Source organism: Harpia harpyja, chromosome 14 (assembly GCF_026419915.1).
Source record: "Harpia harpyja isolate bHarHar1 chromosome 14, bHarHar1 primary haplotype, whole genome shotgun sequence".
Lineage (NCBI taxonomy): Eukaryota > Metazoa > Chordata > Aves > Accipitriformes > Accipitridae > Harpia > Harpia harpyja.
Window position 1 is genome coordinate 35,018,730 of NC_068953.1, and position 23,974 is coordinate 35,042,703.

General features: G+C 41.2%; 1 protein-coding gene across 3 annotated transcripts in view; it reads left to right on the forward strand.

The window, feature by feature from the left end:
* The window catches only part of TLN2 (talin 2), a 206,444-nt gene that overhangs the window by 138,279 nt on the left and 44,191 nt on the right, over window positions 1–23,974 (forward strand). For all 3 annotated transcript variants that reach the window (XM_052806996.1, XM_052806995.1, XM_052806997.1), the window contains exons 32-44: window positions 4,914–5,007; window positions 7,988–8,077; window positions 9,222–9,344; window positions 10,650–10,793; window positions 10,981–11,142; window positions 12,278–12,418; window positions 13,613–13,794; window positions 14,859–14,991; window positions 16,556–16,657; window positions 19,408–19,578; window positions 21,117–21,263; window positions 22,111–22,212; window positions 23,583–23,702. In XM_052806996.1, the coding sequence (XP_052662956.1) occupies window positions 4,914–5,007; window positions 7,988–8,077; window positions 9,222–9,344; window positions 10,650–10,793; window positions 10,981–11,142; window positions 12,278–12,418; window positions 13,613–13,794; window positions 14,859–14,991; window positions 16,556–16,657; window positions 19,408–19,578; window positions 21,117–21,263; window positions 22,111–22,212; window positions 23,583–23,702 (1,711 nt within the window). The remainder of the gene's footprint in view (window positions 1–4,913; window positions 5,008–7,987; window positions 8,078–9,221; window positions 9,345–10,649; window positions 10,794–10,980; window positions 11,143–12,277; window positions 12,419–13,612; window positions 13,795–14,858; window positions 14,992–16,555; window positions 16,658–19,407; window positions 19,579–21,116; window positions 21,264–22,110; window positions 22,213–23,582; window positions 23,703–23,974) is intronic.

The window sequence follows — 23,974 nt, forward strand, 5'->3', positions numbered from 1 at the left end:
TTGTCCTGGACCTTGGAGTCATCCCTTTCTAATAGCAATAACTTAATTTTTAAAAAATAAATCCACTCCTTTAATAAAGCACTTTTTAAAGAAGTTATGCTACTTTACTTTGTCATATTTGTTAAAAAAAAAAAAACAAAACCAACTCTGACATCCATCTTGTCTCCCCAGAATCAAATAGCTTCTAGGAAAATTGTAGGTAATCAAAAGCACACTGCTTAAAAGTGAGGGAGTTGCATGAGCTTTCATTATTGCCACAGCATCAGACTGCTACAAATTTCTGCTTTAGGCTTGGAGCATTCCTATTTGGCATGTAGAGCAAGTTAGTGTTCTCAGTGAAGCCCAGTTAGTTGTTAGTTTCTGCCAGGCTGGTATTCCCTCCGTAGAAGCATGTAATATAAAAAGGGAGACAAGCCATGTAGAGCCTTTAGATGTTCTATTTTGACATGCTGTTAGCGTGTGTATGTGTGTCTGCATGCATAAGACTTTACATAGACATCAGAAAACCATGAAAAGTAAATACTGTACCAATTCTTAGTTTGTGTTTAAGACACTAAGCAGACACCGTATTTCCCTTCTCAAATCCTCCATGGCTACTTGTGACAAGCTTCCAGGGCTCTGTTCTCTTTCCCTGCTGTGATATGGTCAGGGTCAAGTATTTTTACTTTCCCTTTTCTCATAAAAATGAAAAAAGAGGCACAGCTTCCTTTGCTTCCTGTTTATAAGGTGGCTTATCTTCTCATTTTTCTCTCATCTTCTACGGTACTGTGATTAATTTTCTTGTGTTTTCTTTCCTTTCTTCCCCCTTTGTTCCAGCTATAATAGACACTCCAACTTTTTAGTAGCTTTGGCCTCCTTGTGGAGGCATTTTTCTTGACTTCCTCTGACAGTCTCATAGGACTGCAACGGTGGCTGAGTTCCCTGCAAGATCCAAGTATTTATATGCTGTATTGGATGAAAATAAATGTGGCTTTTAGAGTCCTAGCAGTCGTCTTCCGCTCTGGGATTGGTGTTTGAGGGGCCACCTTCCTGGTTCCACTGCTTCCAAATAGTTTTAAAAGTAATGCTTGTGCACTGGGTGTATTCCTGCACACAGGGTACCTAGTGTGTGGTAACGATATTCATGAGGTCACACTGCATCCTCTACAGTGCTGACAATTCTAGTCTGTTACCAAGTTTGGGGGTTTTTTCTTTAATTACTGATACTCTCCAAGTCAAAATGCATTGTCTCTCTTAGATTAAAATCAACAGTGGACAAGTTATTTTTGCATGAAGTTTCTCTGGGAGTGAACAGAACTTTCCATTTTTGCCATCTATTCATATGTCTATGCAATGATATTTTTCACATGCATAGAAATCATTGATGTTCAGGAGGTTGAGAATCCATTCTTTGTATTGATGTTATGTTGGTGAAGCCGTGCATGTTGTTTTTCAGAGATAGATAATAATTGTAAAAACATTTTTATATATACATGCACACACATTGACTTGGAGAACATCAATTTTTAGTTGAAGATAAAAACCAAATCTGTCTGATAACAGACTATATAAATACATAGCAGGACTATGTGTATATAATACAGTATGCCAGACAGGACACAAGACATATATATGTAACAGTCCTGAAAGGCAAAGGAACTTGGGGAAAATAGCTCCACAAGGACACCAAACCTACTGAAAAGGTTGGAGTCTCAGTTAAACAAATATGTCTGTTTGTCCTGGTTTCAGCTGGGATAGAGTTAATTGTCTTCCTAGTAGCTGGTACAGTGTTATGTTTTTGAGTTAGGTATGAGAAGAATGTTGATAACACTGATGTTTTCAGTTGTTGCTAAGTAATGTTTAGTCTAAAGTCAAGGATTTTTCAGCTTCTCATGCCCAGCCAGTGAGAAGGCTGGAGGGGCACAAGAAGTTGGCACAGGACACAGCCAGGGCAGCTGACCCAAACTGGCCAAGGGGGTATTCCATACCGTGTGATGTCACATCCAGTATAGGAACTGGGAAGGGGGGGGTGGGAGCAGGGGGAATCGCCGCTTGGGGACTAACTGGGTGTCGATCGGCGGGTGGTGAGCAATTGCTCTGTGCATCATTTGTACATTCCAATCCTTTTATTATTGCTGTTGTCATTTTATTAGTGTTATCATTATCATTATTAGTTTCTTCTTTTCTGTTCTATTAAACCGTTCTTATCTCAACCCATGAGTTTTACTTCTTTTCCCGATTTTCTCCCTCATCCCACTGGGTGGGGGAGGGAGGGAGGGAGCGGCTGCATGGTGCTTAGTTGCTGGCTGGGGTTAAACCATGACACTGTTAGTTTCCATTCTTTTTTCCCTAGAAATAAACATGAAACCTAGTGTAAATGTAATAAGCATGTCCCGTTTCCTTTTGTAACAGTATGCTACTATCCATCTAGGTAGTCATGTTATTGATATTACCAATCATGTTATCAAGTGACAGTTTTAAAGAAAAAATAATCCGAATGCCTTGCAGATTTTTCAAGGCCAGAGGAAAGTATATTCTTCATGCACTCTGATTTCACTCATTTTGTAATTTGCCATGAGAAACAACACAAAAAACTTGCATTCTACTATAATGTCACAATGCAAGCTAAGTTTTTGCAAGTTGGTGACAACATGCCTAGCTATAGAAAATTATCTTTGAATAATAACAATGAACAGCAGACTTCTACTTCCTCCTGCAAAGTCTCTTTTTCTAGAAGCTACTTTCCTGGGAGGTTAGCCATTAGTCTAAAATGAATGTAGTTATAATGAATTTTGCTTAATATCAGAGCATTCATCGTAAACACAAATAGTGACTATATTGTATGTCAGATTCAGTCTGTGTTCAAGAGTACCAGAACTGTGAACTCCATAGAAGTGTAATGCAAAAATACCTTGTCTATGGATTTAAACCTAAGGGAGCTGATGCATGTTGACTCTGAGAATATCAATGACTAGTTAAAGAGAAAAAAAACCAACTTGATAACAGACTATAGAAATATATAGCAGGATTAGATGTGTGTGTGTAATACAGTATGTCAGACGATACAAGACTTTGCTAGCAAAGGGTGTATAATATTACTTTACATTCTGTGATGGGTTAACCCTGGCTGGATGCCAGGTGCCCACCAGAGCCGTTCTGTCACTCCCCCTCCTTCTCAGCTGGACAGGGGAGAGAAAATATAACAAAGAGCTTGTGGGTCGAGATAAGGATAGGAGAGATCACTCACCAATTACCGTCACGGGCAAAACAGACTCAGTTTGGGGAAAATTAACTTGATTTATTACAAATCAACCGGAGTAAGGTAATGAGAAATAAAACCAAATCTCAGAACACCTTCCCCCCACCCCTCCCTTCTTCCCAGGCACAACTTCACTCCCGGATTCTCTACCAACCCCCCAGCGGCACAGGGGGACGGGGATGGGGTTTACGGTCAGTTCATCACACGTTATTTTCTGCTGCCTCATCCTCCTCAGGGGGAGGACTCATCACACTCTTCCCCTGCTCCAGCGTGGCTCCCACCCACGGGAGACAGTCCTCCATGAACATCTCCAACGTGGGTCCTTCCCACAGGCTGCAGTTCTTCACAAACTGCTCCAGCGTGGGTCCCTTCCACGGTGTGCAGTCCTTCAGGCACAGACTGCTCCAGCGTGGGCCCCCCACGGGGTCACAAGTCCTGCCAGAAAACCTGCTCCGTGGGCTCCTCTCTCCACAGATCCGCAGGTCCTGCCAGGAGCCTGCTCCAGCGCGGGGTTCCCACGGGGTCACAGCCTCCTTCGGGAACCCACCTGCTCCGGCGTGGGGTCCTCCACGGGCTGCAGGTGGATATCTGCTCCGCCGTGGACCTCCATGGACTGCAGGGGGACAGCCTGCCTCACCAGGGTCTTCGCCATGGGCTGCAGGGGAATCTCTGCTCCGGCGCCTGGAGCACCTCCTCCCCCTCCTTCTTCACTGACCTTGGTGTCCGCAGGGTTGTTTCTCTTAGATGTTCTCACTCCTCTCTCCGGCTGCCGAATACCTCCGTCCCAACTTTTTTTCCTCCTTAAAAATGTTATCACAGAGGCGTTACCACTATCGCTGATTGGCTCGGCCTTGGCCGGCGGCAGGTCCGTCTTAGAGCCGGCTGGTATAGGCTTTTCTCGAACACAGGGGAAGCTCCCAGCAGCTTCTTACAGAAGCCACCCCTGTAACCCCCCCCGCTACCAAAACCTTGCCACACAAAGCCAATACACATTCAAACATTTTTTGACACACTAGCCACTTGTTTCTGTGTCTTTTAAGACTTCTGGGGTGTTAGCTGAGAAATGATTCAGTTAATATCAGACCTGGAGAAGTGCTAAAATACCTTTTAGCAACTAAGTTATGTCACTGTGCTAGTGTAGTGGGTTGACCTTGGCCCACTGCCAGATGGTGTTTTGCCCTTTCTTACCAATATTTTCCCAGAGGTGCCACCATCTTGGCTGCTGGGCTCAGCTGTGTCCTGCGGTGGGTCTGTTGGAGCCATCTGGAACCAGCTGTGCCTGGCATGGGGCAGCCCCTGGCCTCTTCTCACAGAGACCACCCCTGCAGCCAAAACCTTGCCACAGACACCCAATATACTTGCTGCTGTGAGATGAAGCTTCTACTTGTTCTGGACTAACTTCTCAATTGTTTGCACTGAAGGCATAGATTTTCAAGTGTGGATCACTATCAAATGCTCTAGTGAGAATGTTATGCTCCTATGAAGCTTGTTAAAGAAGAGGTCTCAGGGTAAACTGTTTAACATACAGGTAATCCCCAAACACTGAAAAGAAAAAAATGTAGTAGAACATCAAAGTTTTAAATCTCTATGCAGTGTACACTTAAGAAAACAAAAGTTTTAATGAGGGGAATAATTTAACTTTTAAATTTACTTTTTTTCCTTCTACTCTCCCTAGAGCTGTGACTGAGAGTATAAATCAGCTCATCACACTGTGCACCCAGCAAGCTCCCGGCCAGAAAGAATGTGATAACGCACTCAGAGAACTGGAGGTATTGTTACATTTCAAAAGTTCTTATCAATAAACATGGGCCCCAAATGTTTGTTTCCTTGGTTTTCTTTGTCCGATTAGCTGCTGTCACTGTCTTCTCATTTGGTATTTATGGCAGGGGTTTTAATTGCCTATGAGGTAAGCATAGAATCTCTGTGAACATCTTGTAGTTTTGGTCAGAATGAAATTTGCTGCCCTGTCCCCAGCTCTTCTTCCCTGCCCCCTAAAAGGTACAGTTAAGTCCTTATTATTCATACTTACTGTGAATTAAGGAAGAATCATGACGATCATTCCCACTACCAGCAGTGCACTGGAGGGAGCTGCAGTATCTTGATTTTCCGCTTATAGAATGTTGTTACTGACATCTCACTTTAGGATGATGTTTACCATCTTTTATCCTGCTTTTTCTTAGTGTAGATTTTTGATGCCTTGTATCTGCTTTGTCACAGCCAAGCTGATAGGACATGTGTGTCAATACAGGTTTTTGCAAGGTATGTTCTCGTTCATGAGTGAAATGTTTGGCTGGCTAAATAGCAGGTAGCAGGTCAGTTGAAAGACCTAAGGTTGTACACTGATCACAGACACAGCTGCTTATAATAGTAGGAAATGGCGTCTTTTTAATTAAACTAAATGCTTGTTGTTTGCTGTAAAGGTCAGAATATCAAGGGATGACTGGCCTGTGTAGAGAGCATAAAACATCTTCAAGGTTTTTCTTTCTACCCCTTGGTATCAAAAGGATACAAAGATCATTGCAGTGTGTTCCAGGATACCGTGAACTTTTTTAATACGCAAGCCCACAGTCGTCGTCCCAAAATATTCGTAGGAGTTTGCCTAGGAGCTGCTTTGTACTTCTGAATTCTTAGCTTCTTGAGCTTAGTAGTGTTCTCTCCTTGGTTAAAGGTAGTAGCAGCAAGTCCAAATAATAGAAAGAGAAAACTGGAAATTGGGCCGTAATGTAATGGCTGCCTGAAATCACTGCAGAACATAGGGGTGGAGCAAGCAGGGGCAATGGAGTGCCGTTTCTCAGGACTTCCTAGAAGACTAATGGGGAGACATCTGCAAAACAGCAGGGACGTGAAAGATAAGAATTCCCAGCTAATGAACCACTGAAAATTGAGAGCTTAGGGAAGAAATGTAGGGCAGAACAGCCTTAAGAAGCCATCGCAGAGGGTTCTGTGCCAATAACATGGCTTGCATGGATTGTGAGCAGAGCCTGGGAAAGGCAGAAGGAAGATCTGTAGCATCTTGAACTTCAGGAGACACTTGCCTGACAGGGACAATTAGCGAGAAAAGCCTGGGTGTATGGAATTAGATTAATTTCTGAGAAAAGGGAAACTGAGCCAAAACCACAGAGTCCTGAAACCAGACTGGAGACTGGTATCAGTGACCTGAGGAATCTATCAAATCTGGGGGAAAGCATTCTTAGTAGTCTTAACTTTCAATTTCTCTTTACAATGAGTAAGCTCTTACCTCTTCCCTTCATTTCCCCAATTCATCGCCTACTATTTCTAGTCTTCCCAAGGCTTCTTAAAAGTACTAAAAAGTATTGTTTCTGTAGAAAGAGTGTCTCACCTTGGATTTGACACTGTCAGTATGCTCTGTAGTCTTCTCTGGAGACTCTGGAAAATTGTGTTTAGAGAGGACCTTACTGTATGACCTCCAATGAGGTAGCTAAACTTGCCCAGTGTTTCAGCTGAAAGGATTGACAAAGGTGTTATAGTAATAGCAAATATATGTCAGTGGGAAGTTTGTGCTGGCTTGTATTTCACTGTTCTGTTTCCTTATCTTCTGAGGTTTCTGTCTCCATAGTAGTGTAAAAGCTGCAGGAACATTGTTTGCTTTACAAGTTGTTATTTAAAGACGGAACACAACAATGAAGTGTTGCTGCAATGTCCGTGAGAACTGAGAAAGAGAGGAGAGGCAACTGGAAATTGTTTTCTAGATATGACTTCTTTACATCACATTGTTCTCACAGTTTAATTGCTGTAAGGCTTTAAACTAGACTACAAATTTTAAAAAGCAATAGCTAGGCTGTTAAAAATATTGTAGGTATAGATTAATGTTAGGAGTTTAGTTATGAGAAAAGCTTAAGGGTTTAAAATCATGCCTAGATTTCCTTTAGGTGGAAGGCAACATCAGATACAGATGTTAGTATCTTTCTATACTTACTGATTTCACTTTCAACGGAAAGATTATAAGTCTTTTCTGCCTGATATTTGGCAGAAAATAGTGCTCCTCCAAACTTGGAAAAAGGCACGTTGCAGATATTTTACATATAAAAGAATTACTCTGATGCATTTTACAGCTTTTTACAAGTTTTGTTATCGAAATGCATTGATTCTTCTCAATGACTATGTGACTGACTTTCATGTTGTTATTTCCAGGAATCAGAATCACCTCAGAAAAATAAATTTAAACCAACTAGTATATATAGTTTTCTGACAGAGGGAGCTGTGTTGGTGGAATCTGTTGACACTAGTAGTAAGAGGCAGGCAGGTGGTTGACTTGCACTTAACTTGGTAGCCCTTTGTGTCTCTAGACAGTACTGAACAAATGGTAGCTGGTTTTCCTATCACTCTTGTAATTCCATTTATGAAATTTAAAATAGTACTGAAAACATCTGTTAGACTGTTGACAATGAACAGAAAACCAGATTACCTCATGTCAGCTGAGCCTTGCTAACTGACCATACATAAATCACTCATCACAAACACAAGGTAAACCACATTAGCCTATACTTCCAACAGATTTGTAATGCACAAATGTGTAGTTATCACAGTTCAGTTAATGTAGGGTAGCATTTAATGTGTAACACGCTCATCTGTGTGTGAGCCCTCAATGAGTGTGTAGTTTTGTTTGCCTGCTGGAGACAAAGTTGTAAGATTACAGTGGTATAAGAAGGATAGTTGTGATGGTCTATGTTCTTCTCAGCTCATTTTTTCAGGCTCTGCCAATAATCAGAGTTTCTTTCGTCATTTCAGACAGTGAAGGGAATGCTGGATAACCCTAATGAACCTGTGAGCGATCTCTCATATTTCGATTGTATTGAGAGCGTAATGGAAAACTCAAAGGTAATTTCCTTTTCCCACCTTTGTGCCAATTGGAAAAGTACGTTTTGGTTATTGTAAGTTTCCACATGCATATCAAATATGTTAGAAACACAGCACAGTGTTTATAGCTAAAAGTGTATGCTGCATTCCTTGATAAAACTCAGCCTGAGATAGGTCTCTTATAGGTAATTTCAGGTTTTGGTCACTTAGAAGGCATATTGCCTCAGTAAGAAATTTATAATTACATGACTGGTATGCAGTGCTGTTAGTTTCCCTCTTTCTCCCTTCCTCTCCTGTGCGTTAGACAGCATGTCATACTTTCATGATATATTTTGACTGCAGCTATGTTAGAAGGGCCCAAAGTGTAAATGGGAGGCTTGGCAATGAAATACCGTTGTATCATTCTGTGCAAAACAGCTTAGAGAAATGTCTGAGCAGTCCAGATATTCTAGCACATCAGAAAATCTGTGTGAAATCTCTTGAGTTATTTTTAAACATACCATGCTATATATCTTCCTTTGAAGCTTTGCTTTTGGTGTCCTCATTACTTGATGTGTTGGAATTGTCTCAGGTCCTTCCTTCTCTAAAAGAAAAACAAAGTGCTCAATGGATGTGCATATCACCTTGCATTTAATGCTCTACTGCAGTCAGACCTTATTTTGAATTTTAGAAGAAAATAAACTGAATTCAGTGGGAGACACTGTGGGAATTAATGTGTATTCTGACATTCAGATGGTTCCAGCAGACTAGATGCAATTTCATTTCCACTGAGTTTCAGTGAGTTTGCGGGCAAAGAAGGTCCCGGATGTGTCAGCAGCAGCTGCAGGATTGGTTGTCATGTTCTGCAATCCATGAAATGTACCTAGTGCCAGGCTAGCTGTGATGGCTAGTGGATGATAGCAAAAATGATGAGGGTTAATTTTGTATCCTCGTAGTCATTTGCGCTATAATAGTGTTTATGTTCGGCACTGTTGATCTGCATGCCTTATCCCTTATGCCACACAGAGGAATGTGCCCAATTCAGTGAAGCTGATAACTAGCTATCATTTCTGGAAGCCAAATCAAAGAGGTTTGTGGGCCGGAACTGGCTCAAAGCCAGGAATCACTTGCCTTTGAGTGGTAGGGAAGCATATTGGGAAGGTAACTTTTTTTTTTAATTTCTGAGGTTCTTGGAGAATCAATGGCAGGCATTTCCCAGAATGCAAAAACTGGCGATCTTTTAGTCTTTGGAGAATGTGTTGGAGTTGCATCCAAGGCTCTTTGTGGCCTCACAGAGGCAGCAGCTCAGGTAAGCTAATGAAGTCTGTAGAGCAAGTATATGTGTTTATTTTTTTAGCAAGCTCATGTTGTGGGCGTGTAAATCTGAGATTCACTGCCTTGTGGCCAAACAAATGATGATCTTGTACTACGCAGTGTGCTCTATGTAGATCCACAGAAATTGCGCATACATTGCTGTACATTGCAGAAGCGGCAGAGGGCAATAACATGCATATTTTATAAGGAAGGGAAATGACATCAAGAAGGAAACTTTTCTGAGGATAAAGCAAATGTCAAAGCTGCAGCATACGGAATTCATGTTTGCAGCTCAAGCTCTGAACTATTACATTGTAGAGAAACGCACAAAAACCAGCTACAGTTAAAATAAATGAATCAAGTTTGATTTAGTTCATAAAAATTCATGAGGAGCACTACTAATTTCAGACATTTTAAATAATAAGCAACTTGTTTCAGCTGTTCAGATACTTTCGGAATAACCAAAATTCTTAAGATACTAAAACTAATTAGAGTCTGGAACTGGTCACTGTGATTTCACTGATCTGATAACTGGGTGACTTGAACTCGAGAGCTGATAGAGCCTCTTCAGTGAAGGATTTGGCTGGGGGGGGGGGGATCGTGCTCTGCATCTGGAAACCACCTCTTGATTTCCCCAAATATGGAATGTCTCAGTACAGATAATCTCCTCCACATCTAACCCTGCATCGCCTTACTGGCATATCAAGATGACAGATAAAATTATCTGTAACGGAAATTCATCAAGAAATCTTCAAATACAGTTTTGACAGTTCAGACAATTCCTCCTTGTTGAGAGGCATGAAACTTTTATTTAATTGAGAAAGTAAGTTTGTCCATCAGACATCTTGAGCTGCAGTGAGACCAGCAACTGCAGACTTGATGGGTCCTGCGCTCAGCAGTACTGCATTTGCTGTGAACTGGTTTTCTACTCAGGCTTGATGAAGACCCTCACCACCTTCAACTGTGGCTAATCTAGTAAATAATTTGCTGATGCTTGTGACCATTAAAGCTCTTTCTATTGGCTATGCAAGTGAAAAATAACATTTCCAGGGATACCAGCTGCTTAAACAGTGGACAGTTTTGTTTTGCCTAAATAAATTTCACAAGTGTAAGGGTAAGTTTCCTTGGTTTCAGAGGATTCTGGAGATTTATTACAAAAAAAAAGTCATAGTACTTCACAGTATGATTTCTGGATAATCTCTGACCACCATGTGCTGTGACATATGGCAATCTTATCAAAGGATCAAGATGGATTTAGCATTGTTTCTTAGGATTGTTTTCTTCCTTTCTCCATTTCTAGGCTGCTTACCTGGTTGGCATCTCGGATCCAAACAGTCAGGCTGGTCAGCAGGGTCTTGTTGACCCAATTCAATTTGCCAGAGCCAATCAAGCAATCCAGATGGCTTGCCAGAACTTGGTAGATCCAGCAAGCAGCCCATCACAGGTGATTCCAGAGGGCTGCAGTGAGACTGTCATTGTTAGGACACGACTTCTCTTTATTTGTGACCACGCAAAGGAGTTTTGATTTGAAACTCTTGCATGGCTTTGAACTGCGACTTTGCAGAGCTAGAATAGAGTAACTGTCATGCTCCTTTGACAATCTGCTTGTTTTGTGCCACTTATTTTTGCAGGTATTATCAGCTGCCACAATTGTGGCCAAACATACTTCTGCTTTGTGCAATGCTTGTCGCATTGCTTCATCCAAGACAGCGAATCCTGTTGCCAAGAGACACTTTGTGCAGTCTGCCAAGGAAGTTGCAAACAGCACTGCTAACCTGGTTAAAACTATCAAGGTACAAATGCTGCTTAATTGTGCTTCCTTCTTCCTTTGTGTTTTTATTTCCTTTTTTTTTTTTTTTTTTCCCCTGTTGAGACAGAATCAGAACAGTTAGAAATATCTTTTTACCTTCTGTGATATGTATGGTTTAAGAAATCATTTATTACTTTTTTTTGAAGACCTGGATTGGAAAGCACGTTCAGTGGTATAACTGTGCTGTAGTCAAGATGGAAAGAATTGGGCAAAATTAGTATTAGGAGAGGCAGCTGGCCCATCCAGTATGAGACACCTCTATGTCGATGTATTTAATGAGTTTGAACTGTGAGAATAATTGGCAAACAACTGAATGTGAAGGTTTTTAGGGGCGTTACATTACTCAATATCCAGAGGTTTGTGGAGGCATTTCTGACAGCTTTACCATATTTGTGAGAGAAAAAAAAAAAGAAAAATAATAGTGGGAACAAAACAGAAGCCATTTATGTTGCTGCTGTTTAATAGTCTCCTGTTAATAGTAACCTTTTATTTTCCAGATAACTGCCTGCAATTTGGCGGGAGGTAGTTTTTCCTCATGCAAGCAGAAATAATACTTGTTAAGCCGTAGAGGACTCACGATTCTAAACCCTTCTGGAAGCCATTAGCTGATCTGCTACTGAAAGTCTTTTAAAATGATTATGCTCTTAGGACTGGAAGGTTCTATTATGTTACACAGAAGGTCCATCATACTGAAATCTTTCCTATGAGATTATGAAAGAGATCAGTTGACTTGTATGAAAATGAGAGCAATAAATCATTGGTTTGCTTAAAAAAAAATTTTTTTTTAAAAAAATCAGTATATAGGAAAGAACCACTTGCACTCTTTGGAGCATGAGGTGCTGAGACACAGTTTACAAGAGTCATCAGAGTGCAATGATAGAGAACCTTTATTCAGTCTTGTGAAGCAAAGCAGCAGTTTTAAGTTTAGGGTCAATAAGCAGTTAAGGAAAGAAGCACACGCTTAAAGGATCACATTCTTTGCATCAGCCTTGTTTGTGGACAAAGTTTCAAATGTCGTAAACGCACAACAGTTTAAAACTATGAAGAATTAAACCATCTTCTTTCAATTTTGCAAAGAAACCCATTCAGACAGAACTCAATCATGATTTAATTTCCAGGCCCTGGATGGTGATTTCTCTGAAGAGAACCGCAACAAGTGCAGAATTGCTACTGCACCTTTGATAGAGGCTGTGGAAAACCTGACGGCGTTTGCTTCGAATCCAGAATTTGTCAGCATACCAGCACAGATCAGCACTGAGGTAAGGCAGGATGTTGCACTTCCACCCTCAAAAAGTTGAAAATGTTGAATTAATCATGTGTCAGGAGAGAGGAAGCGAGTGTAAAGACCTGACCCCTAAGAGTCTGTCTGTGTTTCTGGGTGTTCATAGGGCATTCTGCTGTCTTTTGCTTAACCTCTGACCTTGAATTTTGCACTAGTAGGATAAAACTAGTTAGGCTACAGTAGGTGCTGCCAGTCTCCTGTTGGTAAAGTGATACAGTACAGGTGACTCACGTGTCTTGTTAGCTGGATTATTCCATGTGATAAAGTAATAAATATCCCTTTTTCCCTCGAGCAGCTTTAACAAATGGAACCTAATTAGTTCTGAAAAGGATTGAAGGGACGTCACTGGGGTTTTTCCTTTCCAAAAATTATACGGTCATGATGACAAGAAGCAGGTTTCCTGGGAAGAATAACTTTCTGTGGGCCTTCTGGTGTTTTTGTTTTTTTGGTTTTTTTTTTTTTTTGTGAGTTCTCCATCCTCAACCCCTGTAACTACAACAGAATAGTATTTAAAGTAACTAATAAAGGGGTTTTTGGGGGTGGGGGGGCACAGAGAAAAATCCTTCAAGCTTCATAAAAGCTTTGAAGTAGAGGTCATGTATTGTTACTGACTCTCCAACTGCTCCTTCCTGCTTTTGGCATCCTCTTTTCCAGCTAGCAATATCAGATGATGCAGTAACTGTTGCAATCTTAAAGTTGTGGGGCTGTAACTGAAATCTAAGCCTGCTTTCCAGGCCTGTGGTACCTGGGTTTACCAGATTACCAGTGATAAAATAGATACGGAGACGATGACACACACAGAGTATTGTAGTTCAACTAATTCCTGCGAGAAGAGCACGCTTGGTTGGATCTTGCAAGTCTTGTGACAAATAAAGTTTATTTTCAATGATATCTCTGTAGTCTATGATTAAACAAGTGTCATTGTTTTCTCCTGTTTCTCAGCTGGATGGTGCCTTTCTAAACTTGAAGTGTTTCTTAAGTATGTTATAAAGAAAACAGTTGGACTGCGATGGTTTTAGTACTATTTCCATGTTGACTATCCGTGTATATAATAGTATGATAATGCCATTTTAATGCTGTTAATTAAACATATTTTTAGGAGCAGAAAGTGTGGATGAACTCAAGTAATTATTTGAATGTTCTTTGTGTGCTTGTACCTTTCTGACTACAGGGATCGCGAGCACAGGAACCAATTCTAGTTTCTGCTAAAACAATGTTGGAGAGTTCGTCTTTATTGATCAAAACTGCTCGTTCTCTGGCTATCAATCCAAAAGACCCTCCTACGTGGTCTGTACTAGCGGGGCATTCCCATACTGTCTCAGATTCTATCAAGAGCCTTATCACCTCTATCAGGTACGTCTTTTGTAGTAACAATTGAGCAGCTGTTCATAAAGAATAATACCATATGGCCATTAGCACTGTGGTATTTTTCACTAGGAGATTATTTATTCTGCGATGCACAATATCTCCCCAGTTACACTGGGTGTTTAATCATAACTCATGACTGCAGCACTCTGCAGCATAGGGTTGTTCTGTGTTTGTATTCTGTTCTCCTTCCCTGGTTCCATCTCCAATTCAGTTTAAGGTAAATGTAATAGAGAATGCTGTAGAATAAAAAAAAAGTAGCTGATACTACCTCCATCCAGATCATGTACCAACATGTAGTATGTGGAAAACGGCTTTTTTTTTTTTTTTTAAGATGGGTCAGACAGTGTATAAATTACCTTTGCTATCTATTGTTTCCTATAGTGTTCTCTGTTTAGTTGCAAGAATGCTGTAGCAAGAAGTGAATGTTCTTTATTTTTTGGATTAAACCTGTCTGTCCCTTTCGTAATGAAAATTTTAAAGTGTAGTTCTATACTTAACCTCTTAATATTGATTAAATCAAAATGGTATGAAAACAGTGAACTAAGGGGTGTTTACAGTTTCATTGATCTTTGATAATAACTGTACTGAAATAGGAAACTGCACGTCAGGACAAGTACTCGGAAACTAACCTTCGTTAAAAGATACTTGGGACTGAATGCAACACCTAATACCTAAGGAATTGTTTTCTGAGACAGTCGATCACACTGTGCAGAAACATGAGTATTTTTTCCTGGTGTCTGTTGCATTTTCGTGTTGACCCTCATTATTGGGCTACTCTGGCCATCCTAAGGAGGTTGAATTTGCACTTTTCTTCTGAAGCAACAATTTTTTTTCTGTCTAATCATTGAGAGGAGCGAGATGTGTTGTATATGAAAGTGTGCAGAGTACGTATATCAAAATCCTGTAGGTAGAACAAAGCTAACTTTTGTCCTTGTTGCTCTCCTCCCATGTGCTTTATATATTGTTAGGTAATGAAGTATGTTTGTGTGCATTCATGAAAGAGCCTACCTCCTTCCCACCATGTTCAGCTTACTATCTCTGTCTTTCAGGGACAAGGCCCCAGGCCAGCGAGAATGTGATTTCTCCATTGATGGGATCAACAGATGCATCAGAGACATTGAGCAGGCCTCCCTTGCAGCTGTCAGTCAGAGTCTGGCCACCAGGGATGACATCTCAGTTGAGGTAAGGGAGATAGCATAGGAACAAAGAGAGGAATGCTGAGCAGCCTCACTTACCCTGCTGTTTTTCTTTCTGTTTGAAGATTTGGAGCTGAGTGCTCGGCACAATCTACTACCAGTGAGGAGAGAAGTATTCTTACTGGAACCTTTCTAGGCAAAATCATGCACTGGCCAAAGTATATTGCTTCTGGAAAGATACCAGAATCACCAGGCAGAAGTAGGGGTGAAAGTGGTTATTTTTAACCACCACCCATATATTACTCTGACTTCCTGGGCTGACATGGCCAGCTGATAGTGTTTCTCTGGTGCCTTGCTGTGTGGAAGCTGGGATGTTTCTGAAACTAATCTATTACTAGAAGTCCAGCGATGTAAATGTCAATGTCATTTTTCTTAATGCCTATTTTGTCATTAAACAAGTGAAATCTGGAGCTGATGTTGATATGTAAAAAAACTTCCTTCCCCACCCTCCACAGTAACATAGACCAATCCTGTCCTATTTCAGCCTTTATCTCATTGAGGAAGGGCTGTCATGCCAGGCTGCCTACAAATAGTCAGCAACTCATGATCAGATTCTCAGCTTGGTATTTAGCGTCTTTTTGTACTGTTGCTTCCTGAAATTACATATCTATTTATGTATTCTAGTGGTTTCTTTGCACTGTAATGCTGCATACTAGAAACATCTTGGACTAAATGAAGCTATACAAAAGAAGTTATTACAGGAAATATGTTATAGATATAATTCTTTTCTATTTAAATGATGAAGTCATCTTGGACACCATATCAAACTGAAATAAACGTTACTGAAAACGGCAGTTACATATAAAGCAGTATGGGAATGTAACCGAGTGCAAAAATAGTATTTATTTTCTTTTGCCTTTCATGAGAGTGAGCTAAATCCTGGTGACTGCCAAGACATTTAGTGCCTCTGAATTGAAAGCCAGTATTTATGTCTCGACAAGCCCAGTAATATGCTTTTCTTATGCTCTTGTCCCGCAGATGGTATTCAGGTGGTCAGTCCTCATCTCTGTCCCTCAGAGATGTCATATTTTTCCTTTGTCTTTCCTTATTGGTGAATTTCTCCTGCTAGCTTCAAAGTCTACAGCAGAGCTTTTTGCTCTTGTGCTGTATTGTCTGCTTTGAAGAATGTTTCTTCATATTTAAATCAGAGGTCCTGCTGGTTTCTCTGATTGGTGCAGTGATACTAAATTTTTGGCAGGGCAAGAATAGTTGGGCGGGGGGACGTTGTCACGTTGCAAGGAGGAAGGACACCTACTTCCAAGTTTGCTACCATCAACTGGAGTAGGAGGGAGCCGTCTTTCCCCAGACTTGCCATATAAATCTAAAGAGGAGCAGGCCTATCTCAGGGTTCTTGTTGAAACAGGGTAAAGGAGAAGAAATGAGCAAGTATGTAAAGAAAGCCGACATTGTGGATTTCTGCATCCTACTGTAGTGGGTCGTTTGAACAGTGTTCTGAGTGTGCCGGTTGGTCTGAGGGTGATAGTTATGGTATGGTACAACTTGATAAAAGAACAGCTGTGATAGTAACTGACAATTTGTCTTTATATTAGGCTCTACAGGAGCAGCTGACATCGGTCGTCCAGGAAATTGGCCACCTCATTGATCCCATAGCAACTGCAGCTCGGGGAGAGGCAGCTCAGCTTGGGCACAAGGTACGGTCCTACCGTTATGAAGGTATTTGAAATCTTGGACAGGTGGACATTAGGGGAGACCATGATTTAGTAGTTTTTTCACTTCCTACAAAAGAGCAGGAGACAGCATGTGGAAGGGAGGAAAGATCTGGGATTTCCAAATACTTGGAGCTGAGACCAAATAAACCTGTTAAAATTTTGGGCCATAGGAAAGATATTTTCATTGAGGTTTTTGGTGAGGAGGCAGGTTTGCAGAGGAAGGACAAATGAAGAAAGGGGAAAGAAAAGCAAAGATGGAAGGGCAGAGCGCAACGTTATAGGTCTCACTACCTCTGGCTGTTGCAGCCAGCAGCTGTACGTATGTGTAAGTTCTTCTGTCTCTTGTGCTGTATTAAAGGTGACCGCAGGACCTGGGGTCCATCACACTCCAGGCTCGTTTGGCAGGTCACGGAGTTACAGTTTGAATATGTATATATAGCAGAATTTGGCCAGTTGAAGAAGTCTGCAAAGGTTTGTCAGATCCTATCCTGATCTGAGGTCCTTGCATAAAGCACACTACTCCATTTCCTGGCCAGCTCATGATGAAGCGAGGAGGGAAGTGTGCAATATGCACAGAGGCTACTTCTGGCCTGTGGAGGCCCATCTCCTGAAGCAGCTTCTGTACTCTGAGGTGAGGGAGGTTTAGACTGTGGTTTCAAAGGAGGAGTGTGATGTGCCTACTTTCCACCTTTTGAGCAAGGTGCTCTGTCTCCATTGATTATAGAGGGAGTGTTAGCTGTATTAGGAAAAAATTAGTGATTTTGAACTACCCTGAGTTTCAGCCCCTGCTGCAAATTTTTAGGGGTTGAGAGGGAAGAAAGGCTTACAACAATCTTGCGTTCTATTGTAAGCATTGTGTAAACATGTCACTGTTGAGTGTAAGTATGGTAGAACTTGTGCTTATTAGATCTTCGTCCAAAAATGAAACATTACAATGTGTGTACCAGAAGTGTGCATTATTTACTGTGGTTATTACAAGATTTCAGTAGTTTCTCAGACAGTAATTCCTCATCCTACAATGTATTCTTGAGAGAAAAATAAATAAAAGTTTTCTGTGTCAGTGCATTTAATACTGGAAATGAATCACTTCCTTAGTGTAGGAGCTCTTCCAGAGTTGTACCCAAGTAACTCCTTTCAGCTTTGGATAACCATCAAATATTTCATAACATCTCACCTATTTGCAGTTTTGATTCTCAGTTTACCTAGCCCTTTGAGGTGCACAACAAATTAGGATTGCTAAGATATAGGTAGGTAGGGAGTCACATTTCTCTTCCCGCTTTTTAGGTAAATGTTGACCAAAGTCGCCAGCACTTCTCTTGAGCCTGTTTTTCCTGCTGAATGCAGAAGAAACTGTTCCTGCTGTTTATTTTGACACAGTTTAAAAGACCTTATATTTATGAAATCATTCCTATTATTGATTTTTTTTTTTTTGCTTTAATCCTCTGAGAAACAAAATAGAAAAAGAAGTCTGACTGTCTTAAAATTTTATTGGCTCTTAGCTATCCACATAGTCATTTAGATGGAGTAAACCTTTCAATATCTGTGCATGAAGTACTGCTATTTTTCTTCCCCATGCTGGCCTTTGAAAGCTGCTTATAGCCCCAGCGAACCTACACACACTGGACCTTCTGAGGCTTCAGGTATACCAGATGGTGTCGCAGTGGGCTATTTGTATATGTTCTGTGGAGTAATCGGCCCAAAGCAGTACAGGTTTTTGCATCCAGTAAAAACTGTAAAAGCAAAGTCTCATGGATTTCTGACAGGAAACAAGCACTGTTGTGGTTTTGCAGAAGATGCGTCAGATGACAGGTAGACTGTAAAAAATATTCATTCATGTAAAAATATTTGTTTATTTTCTTAGAAAACATGTATAGCTAAAAGCAGATGTTTCCTCAGAACAAGTGTAAATCAGATCAGAAACAGGAAAACAGAGAGACTGACTCCACATGTTTCTGAAGACTAAAATACAGCAATGGAAGCTGCTAGCAGAACTGTGTCTTTAGGTATTCCAAACACTGTATTGAGCCCAAGTAATTAACTGAGGGAAAAATGCAGCGTGCTTGGTATGCTGTCTTTGTAGTATACCTATTCCTATTGGCCTATACCAGCCACTTCATGACTAGTCTCCTTTTTCACAGCAAGAAACACTGCAGGATTGGGCCACGTGGCTGTCTTAGGGAAGTGTTCATGCATCAGGAGTGATGGACCGTGTCTGGAGGTAATGTTAGCACTTGTGCCCACTCTGGTGTCTTACACAGCAGAGAACCATCAGGTCTACACTGGAATCTGATGAAGAGGGCTTCAGAGGTTAGGGAGCAAAGATTGCAAATACAAGCAGTCCCTGAGGTGAACAGTGTGGTCCCATTTTTTGTCTGTCATCCACAATGAAGGTTGAGAAATTCCTCCCTTGCATGGAGGAGACACTTGTCACGGATGCTCCTAAGTAGTGTGTGGCTCCCATGATAGTTCTGAAAACGATTTCATCTGACTTCAAGGAACCATGTGCATCTGAGGGAGGAGACAAAAGGCTTTACCAGGGAATTTGAAGGTGAGGGGAGACAGAGTCACACGGGCACATAATACAAACTAAACGCTGTACAGCATGGAATCACTAGGACAGTGTGCTACTTTAGCTAACCCATGGCTGGATGGTAATTGGGGAATATGGTTCCTCTCAGTTATGCCTGAGAAACAGGCTTAATGGCTTTCTGTGATTGTTCTGGCTTTCTTAGGTAACGCAGCTGGCAAGTTACTTTGAACCCTTGGTTTTAGCTGCAGTTGGTGTGGCATCCAAAACATTAGATCATCAGCAACAGATGACCGTGTTAGACCAGAGCAAGACGCTAGCAGAATCTGCCTTACAGATGCTGTACGCCGCCAAAGAAGGGGGAGGAAACCCCAAGGTACAGTTGCTCTGTGTAACTAAGGGATTGTTGGAGATGGGCGAGGGGAGAGAGAGGGCAGGTGGGGCAGAAGAAACAGCACCTACCTACTGCACAGTTCAGGGATACGTTTGTGGTGTACCATGCTGTTGACAGCTCTCCTGACAATTCTCGTCAGAGAGTGGAAACACTTGTTGAAGACAGGATTCCAGCCTGGCTCACAGCATCCTGACAAGGGATGTAAAGTCAGGGTCTGACAGCAAATATCTATGCACTACTACAGAAATCAATCGGTTAAAAGACAAGGCCTGTTGGCTACATGGCCCAATGGGTGGCAGCCTGCTGGCCCTGATGCTTGTGGGGGACGCCACCTGGAAGAAAGGACAGTGCCTGCTTTCTGCCACTGAACTCCACGTGGAAGCACGCACTATCCCACAAGCCACCTGACAGCATAAGGAGCACGCGTGACCTCCTGGACCTCATGCCTTCGCCCAGCGGGTGGCCAGCCATGCATGGTCCTGCCCATGCCGTTCAAAAACTGCACAACTGGGTACATCCCCTGCCGTACATACACATATGTCACAGCCGCCTCCAGCAGTACCATGCCCATAGGGGTGCTCCCGTCGTTTTACAGCACGCTTCCCATGCCTTTCTCACGCTGTCACGCACTGCTGCTTTTAGGGCTTGCCTTTCTCTGAGGGGTGCCGGTGTGCAACACTTTTTATATAGGCGATGTCATGCAACACTTCGATGTGCTTCCCACATCTCTATACTCAGGTGGTGTTGTGCGATGCTTTTTCTCTGGTGCGCTTCGCACGCTTGTATTACATGGCCAGTGTCACGTGATGCTTTTTCTCTGGCACACTTCCCACACCTTTCTCTGAGGCGTTTGCATGCCCTGCTTGTTTTCACACCTGTTTTCTTTCTCTCTCTTTTTTTTTTTTTTTTTTTTTTAAATTGTGTTTACTCTAGGGTTTGGGTTGTGTTTCTTTTCTTTTATGAATTTTTCATGAAGTAGGTTTTTGATTGAAGATAGAGAATTTTTGGGGTTTGGTATTTGGTTTTGTTGACTGCTTTAGAAAAACGTGAAATAATTCTTTAGGAGTGTTATTTGTTACACTCTTTTTTAGTGATACTATATGATCGTGGTATTTTTTTCTTCCTTTATATGGCAGGCATTTTCTCTCGTTGTTCATATGTCTACATGTGTCTTTTTGAACATTTTCTTTTGGTGCAGCAGTAGACGGTTTCACACTCTGGTGTTATTTTTGCCTTCCCTTATCTTTGTTGCTTCTATTATGTACGAGTAGTTTTCATCATTTTTTCCAGAAAAGGTCCTGTTGCTTTTCTAAGCGATTCCTATATGACATTGTGTTTTCTTGTCTAAGCAAGATTTCTTCTGTCAACATTGCTGTTAGATTTAGTTTCTCATCTTTGACTTGAAAGGGGATTTTCAGAGGCGTTATTGTAATGTCTTCGTTAATTACGCTTTTGATTCACACGCTGATTCGTGCACAGAATGCTCTCTGATGATCTCTTTCTCATTTTCTCTCTTCAAGGCATCCCATACTCACGATGCAATCACTGAGGCCGCTCAACTGATGAAAGAGGCTGTGGATGATATCATGGTTACCTTAAATGAAGCTGCAAGTGAAGTAGGCATGGTTGGAGGTATGGTAGACTCGATAGCAGAGGCAATGAGCAAGGTGAGCATAGAAATCCAGACCCCTTTTTTGTTTTGCACTTGAAAGCTGATCCACATTGTAGGGGGTTGGAAGAACTGCTGCTGATTCACTTCAGTGGTGGTTGGTAACCGATACTATGACAGGAAACCTAAAGATTCTTTGGTTTTGCAGATTGTGAAATCAAACTGATGTGGGTGATGGTGCTCACGTCAACAACCTACATGGTACCTGTTGGTAGAATTACCACAAAATATTTTTATTCAGTGATATGCTGGTATTTAACTGCGATCTTAGGTCAACTGGCCTTTTATTTTTATTTCCTTTTCCTGCTTATTTTTTTATGTTAGTCTCCTAAATGATCAGCAGGCCAATCTTGAAGCAAACTACTTTCAGAGAAGATGATGTCAAAGCCTGAAGTGTTCTGCTATGCTTTGTAATGTATTCTACTGAAAATGTATAGTTGCAAAATGTAAATAAGCTCAATCCAAATAATTGGCTTTTCCTAGCTCAAGTTAAAGGTGTGCAGGATTGAAGCCCTTACCACGTAAAGGAATATTACATTATCTTCTTGCAGGAACATTTTGTTTCCTAACTGTTGTACGTTCCTTTCTACATTAGCTGAGAACTACAGGTGGTTTGACCTTGCGCTTGAGAACTCTGCACTGTAAATTCCCTGCATCTTTAATGCTCATAACATGGACTAAAATCTTTTCTGAGCTTCTCTGTACATCGTGATGCACTGTCTTCACTTGCATATTTTGAGAGAGATTATAAAAATGAATATATAATACTTTTTCATTATAATGTGTAAAGTATGCTATTGGTTATGACCTCTTATTTCTACTGTATTTTTCCCTCTTTCTTGCAGCTGGATGAAGGTATGCCTCCAGATCCCAAGGGAACATTTGTTGACTATCAGACCACTGTGGTGAAATATTCTAAAGCCATTGCTGTAACAGCACAGGAAATGGTAAGATATTTGGTTAGAACTAAGTACAAACTCTTCTGCTTACATAAGGAACATGGAATGATTTGCACAGTGTTGTGAAGCTCTTTATAATGCTGATATTCAATAACCTTATCTCTGTAGGGGTAATGGAACAAAGGAAGTGATGATTTTGTCAATTTAACTCTTGGATTTTAGAGGCGCAATTGTAGGGGTGGCCCTCTACAGGAGTGCTGGATTGTGTTGTGGCTCTTCTCCACAAAAACTTATTTGGCTCATTTTCTATGAGAAGTAAAAGGAAAACATTTCACCTACGTACTTTTTCATCAGCCTGTTTAATTGTCACTGAAATATCACCTTACATTTATTGATGACTTCAGGTTACCCTTTCACATTTACTGTTTCATTTAGCCTGTGAAATAACGTCAATATTTTCAGACCCCTGTAATACTTATGAATGAATGCAGATCAACATCTCAAATTGTTCTTTTCTTGCATTTCTGTGATTCACCTGGGTTTAAAAAAAGAAAAAAGGACACTTGTTCAATCGAGATTTTAACTCATGTTTCACAGTAATGCTTACCAATTATATGTTTGCCTTTTGAAAAGTACTTCCATTGCTTGTTTGTTTTTGAGAGGCAAGGGAACTATTTACGTGTGCTACAGACAGGATTTTTACGAAGTTGATTGCTGTTGCAGTCAAGACAGGTTGATGATTCTGCTATCTACGACATTGCAGCTTATTGGCAAACAGTATAAATTTGTCTAAAACTAGTTCTGCCCCAAGGATGGAATTCCATGGCTTTTACTAACATAAATTGGAGACAGAAGAAATATCTCTGTTAAAAGGTAGGCTTTTTCTAAAGAGAGATTCAGTTATTTATACTGATGTTCTACCGAGGCATTCTGCATAGTCCTACCTGTTTCTTCTCGGTCCTCTTCCCGTACCTTAGACACATTGCATTGGTCCTCAGATTTTTTTTCCGTTTTCATGCTCCCATGCCACACCAGCTGAGACTGATGTAGGCTAGCTCACCTTGGACAAAATAAGGTGGCTGCAACACAGAAAACCTGCTTCCTCACCCAGTCCAAGTAACTGTGTACCTGGCCCGTTGCCCTGCCATGTCAAAGAGTGAATTACCAGCTCTAACTGCTGCTCTTTGATTACTCCGTATGTTCTGCGAGTGCCTGGTTACCATGACTCTAATAAAGCATGTTTGCTTGGGTTTCCTCATGGAATTCTTGCTGGAGGACAGGTCCCTTACATGGCAAGCAGTTTACCTGTTTCATCAGTGTGGCCAAACAAAAGAGTGTGCTTCTAAGCTGGAGTGTATTAACAAATTATTCTCATGTCTGTCATTTTTCTTTTTCTCTTGCCTGTGTTCTTTTTTCAGATGACTAAGTCGGTTACTAACCCGGAAGAGTTGGGAGGACTTGCATCACAAATGACCAATGACTATGGGCATTTGGCTCTCCAGGGCCGAATGGCTGCAGCTACAGCAGAACCAGAGGAGGTCTGCAGTTTTTAGACCTCTTTATTCTCTGTACACGGTGGCACCAACATGGGTATTCTTTTACTGTAGAGAATACAATAAATACAGAGTGAAGTGACAAGGGGTATTCACCTTGCTTGGTTGCAGCAACACGCTTGCAGCCATTGCCAAATGTGACACATCCCTTGTATGATCAAACAGATAATAGGTTTCAAACTGTTGGGTAATGTGTTTTCTTTCAAATGTCTTTGCGATGATTCTAAAATGGATGCAGTGAATGTGTTTCCACTGCC